Source organism: Lipophrys pholis, assembly GCF_963383615.2.
Source record: "Lipophrys pholis genome assembly, chromosome: 5".
Classification (NCBI taxonomy): Eukaryota; Metazoa; Chordata; class Actinopteri; order Blenniiformes; family Blenniidae; genus Lipophrys; species Lipophrys pholis.
In genome coordinates, this window is record NC_137628.1 from 10,215,041 (window position 1) to 10,221,565 (window position 6,525).

The 6,525-nt window shown below is 42.5% G+C and overlaps 1 protein-coding gene across 1 annotated transcript; it reads left to right on the plus strand.

Annotated features, from left to right (window-relative positions):
- Positions 1-699: 699 nt before the first annotated feature.
- LOC308110045 (bone morphogenetic protein receptor type-2-like) lies at positions 700-5,210 on the plus strand. The gene is made up of 8 exons (XM_080464069.1): positions 700-708; positions 2,029-2,139; positions 2,212-2,433; positions 3,031-3,145; positions 3,332-3,489; positions 3,575-3,731; positions 4,780-4,916; positions 5,007-5,210. The coding sequence occupies exons 3-8, from the start codon at positions 2,344-2,346 to the stop codon at positions 5,121-5,123; spliced, it is 774 nt and encodes a 257-aa protein (XP_080320195.1). The 5' UTR covers positions 700-708; positions 2,029-2,139; positions 2,212-2,343; the 3' UTR covers positions 5,124-5,210.
- The last annotated feature ends 1,315 nt before the right edge of the window (positions 5,211-6,525 follow it).

The window sequence follows — 6,525 nt, forward strand, 5'->3', positions numbered from 1 at the left end:
AGAAGAGGCGGTGTGTTTTCCAGGTGACGCCACAGAACCACAAATACACTGCTGCTGGAAACGTGAGCGGCTCAGTGCAGCTGTGCGAGAACACACACTGCTGTGTGGGTTACTTCTGGATGGTGGATGGCCAGCCGAAGGTCGATGTTCTTGGTAAGAAATCAAAGTCTGGACCAGCTTTGTATCTTTGTCATCAAACGTTTTATCGGTCGGGCTGGATGATTTACATGTTTTAAGCTGTGCTACCGATCATCCTGGTGCAGCTTGTGATGTGGTTGAAAAGTCCTGCCCTGATGCAACCTGCAAGGCTCAACCGCGCTTCAACAACTTCAGCAAGTGTGTGTGCAACACGGACTTGTGCAACAGCAACATCACCTGGAGCTCCGTGTCTGGAGAGCCCAAACGCACCCACTCCTCCTCCTCTGCAGGTATGAAGGCTGGAAAATCAAAACAACACAGTCTGATTGACTTTATTTGAGCTGCTATAAGCTACCGTGTGTGTTCGTTAGGACACACTGTTAAGGATCTGTTAAGTATAATTCAAGATTATTTGTCATTTCCAGAATTCATGTAACAGTCATACACACTTCCTGTTTCATGTGATTTCAGACGACCTCATGAGGACTGCAGTGAAACTTACAGTTGTGTTTCTGCTCGTCATGCTCATGTTTTTTGCTGCCAAATGGAGAAGAGCATTCAAAAAGACAAGTAACGTTTTTCTTTATGGTTTTCAGCATTAAAGGTCCTATAATCAGCAGAATGTACTTCCTTTCAATTCTTTCAATTCTAGAGCGTCATAGAGCCTCATATACAGGCTATGGGGACACCCATAGCCTGTATACGAGGCTCTAGAATTGAAAGTCGGTCATCTCCCTCACTTGCTTGCTCCACTTTTTAGTGAATGTGTTCTCATACAGGAGAATCTGAGAGTTTCCTTTCATGATGTCACACAGGGAAATAACCACTCCCTCTCGCCTTTTCTCCCACAATTCTATAATTTGGGCCTTTTAACCATGTTTTGGTTTTCCTGTCAATGTGAGGAATCACTTCTATCAGACTGATTCCAGTGGACATTTATCATCCAGTCTGTCTGCACCAGGAGAGTTTATATATATATATATATATATAAGTGCATGGTATTTATTTGTAGGTATAATAAATGTGGAGAGCATTGGTTTTCACCCTTTTTTCCTTGGAGCCCCTCAAATTGCCTGTAAGAAAGTCTGTGGACCCCCTGTCTAATATCTGACTGAAACTATTTTAACAGGGAGGCTTCTGGTGCCAAACTTGTGCCAAATTTAACATGCAGGTTGACCTTCAACAACCGCACACTCCTTTTCTCTCATTGGCTGGCACTCCTGCTACCAATGAGAAGACCCGGGTTTGAGTCCAGATTGGTTCTGTACCCTGTCAAGTTTGCGCATTGTCCTTGTGCCTACATACATTTTGTTTCATGAGTACTTGATGTCTCTGACTCTCGATAAGTAAAGACGAGTAAAAGCAGTTAACCTCTGCTACTGTTCTCTTGTCTAACATGGTAAAGAAATACGGAATTTGTCTGTCAAAATTTGTTTCTAAATATTATCAATAATTATCTGTTTTTCAACCTACATTTCCATTCAGTTTTCTACAGAGATAAAATGATGAAACCTGCAGAGGAATGCAGTTTCTCCCACATTTTGCTCCATTCTGACATGATAAGAAAGCTCAGCTCTGATGGAGTCCTCTGTTCTTTGTTCATTATCATTGTTATTCTATTGTTTCCTTTTTTTAAACTTTAAGAACGTAACTCAGAGAAACTCAGGATTGGGGACATCCAGGCATTGATCGCATTGATTACACATTTTGTAACATCCTTTCTCACAGTGGGTTTTCTGCCTGTGTGTAACTCTGACCTTGATATTTATCACAGTCCTCCCCTTCATCTCAGCCACAGTCCTTCTGGTTTAGTTCCATTCTCAGTTAGTGGTTATGTGCTGGATCACCTATTTGTGTGTGCTGTAAAGAAATAATGTGTGTTGTTTTCAGAGGAGGATCCACGGTCCTCCTGTCACGACTACATTGTCCTCCCATCGTCTTCCTGCCACACAACAAAGTCCTCCGACATCCACAGCACTCACGTCGAGCTGCAGCTGGAAAGTTCAGCTTTAAGATTGCTTTAAGTCTCAATGTCTGTGAACCATTCAGTGACTGTTTGTTTACATCCTGCAGATTGTGGGCCAAGGCCACTTTGCCACTGTTTTCCAGGGGAGGTACAAAGGATCTGCGGTGGCTGTGAAAGTTTTCCCTGCTGCCTGGAAACAGAGATTTACAGCAGAGAAGGAGGTTTACGAGCTCCCCCTGATGAGGCATGCTGGGATTGTGCACTTCCTCGGCACTGGGAGGAGACCTGATGATGGCAGCTGGTTCATTATGCTGCAGTTTGCTGAATATGTGAGTGAAAATTGCTTCCTGGGGTCACAGGAGGGTGGAGGCCACGCCTGAAATCAGAGAACACCCTGTACTGTTCACTATGCAGTATCACACATGTGGAAGGAATCGACCTGGGGGTTTCTCTCTGTGAGGTGAAAGACCTTACCACTACTTTGCTGTGCGACACCACTAGATGACAAATGCAGACGATGGTTTAAAAAAGACCAAAGAACTGGGAGACAAATGTCCACAAAGACTGAGCAAATGGAGTTCCAAGAATAAAGATAGTGACAAAGACGTGAACACAAGAAGAAAATGCAACAAAAACCAACAATTGCTGTTGTTTTTTTTGTTTGTTTTGTTTTTACAATGATACTTTAATAATCTCCAGTGGGGGAATCTGACCATTGGTAGGCAGCCACAGAGCGGCGCTCAAGTGGAGCTGGTGGGGGTCGAGGGTCTTGCCCAGGGACCCCCAATGCATGTTTTTTAGACTGTGGGAGAAAACCAGAGTACCCAAAAGATTTTTTTGTGATGACAGCTGCATTCCTTGTGCCCATCGTGAAATAGTAACTGTAATAATTATTGTAATAATACCTGGTGTGTTTGTGGTTTCAGGGCTCTCTCCACTCATTTCTCAGTAAACACACCAGCAGCTGGACGTTGTCCCTGAAGCTGTGCCAGTCGTTATCACAGGGACTTTCGTACCTGCACTCTGACCTACTGCACCACGGTACTACAACCGAGTGTGTGTGTGTGTGTGTGTGTGTGTGTGTGTGTGTGTGTGTAATAACAATGCAATGGTTTTCTCTCCATTTAAACCCTGTATTTAATTGACAGAAGCACAAAAACATTCTGATCTTTTCTATTTAACATTCTGCTGTATTTATAAATCCATTCACGTGTGTTTTCCATGAAGATGAGCACAAGCCAGCGGTGAGCCACAGAGACCTGAGCAGCTCCAACGTGCTGGTGCGGGCGGACGTGACCTGCGTGCTGTGTGACTTTGGGTCCTCCACCGTCCTGCGCTCCTGTTCGGGTCCTCGCTCCCGGCACTGCCACGCCACAGACATGGAGGTGAGACTCACAGAGGGCCAGGACACAGCTCATCACTGCATGTGATCCAAGTAATAAGTGTGTTGACCCCTTCACCCTCCTGCAGGGTCACACTCAGCTGGGCACGCTGCGTTACATGTCCCCGGAGCTCCTGGAGGGCTCGGTGAACCTGAGCAGCAGCTCCTTCCTGCTGCAGTCGGACATCTACGCTCTGGGCCTGCTGCTGTGGGAGATCTGGATGCGCTGCTGTGACCTATTCCAAGGTGAGGCACACACAATATTTCAGTGTCTCAATAAATACAGAGGACCTTGTGCCGAAGGCCTCAAGAAAGCCTGTTTCCAGTCTCTGATGTGCCAAAATATGACAAAAGCAGCATCCTTCAAAACAAAATACGAATCCTTTGTTTGTGTGCACCTTCATTCTTTTTCCTGGAGAATATTTGATCCTAAAGTCCTGGTTAAAGAGTTTGTTTGCTCTGTCTTCGTGGGGGTTTTTCACACAACAAGCAAGAGAGTGTTGCTGTTTTGGGAATGAATCAAATGAAGAACGGAGAACTAAAACCTAACGCTTTTGTTCAGGACTGACAAAGAGTAACAAGTAGACTGTTTCTGTGTCACGGCTCACTGAATTCATCACCCTGCACCCATGAGTCAGATTTATATTATCACTGAACACAGAAACTGATCTGATCGAGGTCTGTGTGGATAGAAACAGGATCAAGTCTGACAGATGTGTAGAATAACACACACAATCAGTTTTACATGTTACATGACATAATACACGTCTGGTCCAGATCATGCAGAACATTGGGACGAATGTTCAAGTACAAATCGCAATGTGATTTACAACAGCTGAGAACGTTTGTGTTTTGAATGTGTTTTAAAGGAGCTTATCAGCTCAGCACTTCAGAGAACTTTTCTCAACTGGCCCCGATTGACTTTTATTTGTGGACTTTATTATAAAATATTTTCTCTGTTGCCCCACAAACTTTGTGTCAGATCGTCTCTCATTCTTAAATTTATCTAAATTGATAAATGAGCACATTTCATCCAGGGTGTCAGTCAGTCATGCTACATTTTAGATTCAGCAGTGCTTCCTCACAGGAAGAAGACATCAGACTAAATACAGGTTGGAAGTATCTCAGTCGAGTTGATTTTTGTCTTTCAGCCTTGAGACACACTTGAATGTATTTGATCACAAGCTGGATGAAGAAGCAGTAATAGATGGTCACTGTCAGGTCCGTCTGATGGGTCAATGGATGGATGGATGACGGATGTGTCGGTGAAATAAATCATGTGATTTGTCTGCAGGTGGTGTTGCTCCACAGCATCTGCTACCATATGAACTGGAGCTCGGAGCCGCCGTGACTGTGGGGAGCCTCGTCCAGCACGTGTCCTACATGGACCAGAGACCCTCTGTACCTGAACACTGGGAGCTGTTACTGCAGGTGATCCAGCACGGGGCCTGTTCAGTCTGAAAGCGTCTGTCTGTCTGTCTGTCTGTCTGTCTGTCTGAATGAATGTGCTTTTGTTCTCAGGGTCCTGCACTGAAGGAGCTCCTGACTGACTGCTGGGATGCTGAACCGGAAGCCCGACTCTCGGCTCAGTGTGTTGTGGAGCGATTAACTTCTCTACAGTCTTTTTACTCTCCATGACTTCTTTGTCTAGTTTGGAATGTTTCTCTTTTTGTGTCAGTTCTGTACAGATTTTTGATAATGTTCCTTAATAAATGTGAATGCTGGAAACTTTGCTCCTCTCATATTGTACTATTCTAGAAATACAGAATCACAATATTCCTTGTTTTACTGACAGTTTCTAAATGACAAATTCAATCTTAAAAGACTCACAATATGCGTTAGAAGAGCTTTATTGGCTTACGGTTATTTGGTGCTCAGAGCCCGGCGGAAGACTATGAACGAAGTTATGAATGCATGGATTCAATGATCTAGAATTAGTCCTCACCCCGGAATGTGGAAACTGGTGGTGGCAAGGATGAGGCCTGAGGCGAGCAGGAGATTCGATTCCATTCAATCATCACTGCATTCAAATACATATACTACATATGAAACATCAGCATATTCATTTTGATGACATGAACAACACAGCAATATATTCGGTCCACATTCAAATAAGGGCTGAGTTTCCTGTCGTTCACAGTGAGAGTTCAAGCTGAAGACAGAGATTTTCTTCACATAATGAACGATTCTACTTGATAAAATTATATAAATTAAATCAGGATTCTCCTTCATATTAAAACTAGTTGGAGAAATTCTGTCAGAGTGTTTTATATTGTTTCTCTCTAAAGTATCACATTTTACATTTAAATATTTATCAGTCATTGGCAAGAACTGTGAGCCACAGGAGAAATATGGATTTTCTTTATCCATGGTGTCAACCCAAATTCTTATACAGATTGACACCATGGATCGCTACCTCTATCTTCCTTCCTCCTCACTGGGTCCATAAACCTCCTCACTTCTCTCCCCTCCTCTTCTGTGGTCATCAGTGCTTTTCTCTCAAACCTGTCTGGCTAAATCAGTTGATGTTACTGCCATCTAGAGGTCATAATGAGAAAGAGTTTTAAAAAATGTGTTTACGACTACTACTACTGCCACCGTAGACATGTACGTATATGTATAGTTTATATACGTCTATGACTGCCCGTGTCAACTAATTGAAGCACCACTTCAGAGGTGAAGTATAAGATTAAAAAAAACATTCATTTCTAAGATTGCATTCTATAATTTAAAATATTGCAACCGCAAATAGAAGGTGCAAATCATTTTCTACATTTTCATATATGAAAGAAAGTATTTCTAAACATTATTCTTTTAATGAACTGCAAATATTACATTCAATCTGACAGAATTTAATTGATAATCACATTTCACAGTTTATAATTGTTAATGGAATAAAGTTAAGTGTCCCCCTTTCCACCCAAAAAGTTACTTTTCACAAATATATTGACAAATATGTCCATGTTTTTTCACAAAAGTATCAGCAGCAGGAACAACAACAACGATATAATAATAATAATAATAATAATAATAATAATAA

Bases quoted from the DNA above. Each gene is read 5' to 3' on its own strand.
- LOC308110045 (XM_080464069.1), top strand. From the start codon at position 2,344: ATGAGGCATGCTGGGATTGTGCACTTCCTCGGCACTGGGAGGAGACCT. The intron at 3,146-3,331 runs GTACTACAACCG...TTTTCCATGAAG, and splicing joins CTCTGACCTACTGCACCACG to ATGAGCACAAGCCAGCGGTG. The intron at 3,490-3,574 runs GTGAGACTCACA...ACCCTCCTGCAG, and splicing joins GCCACGCCACAGACATGGAG to GGTCACACTCAGCTGGGCAC.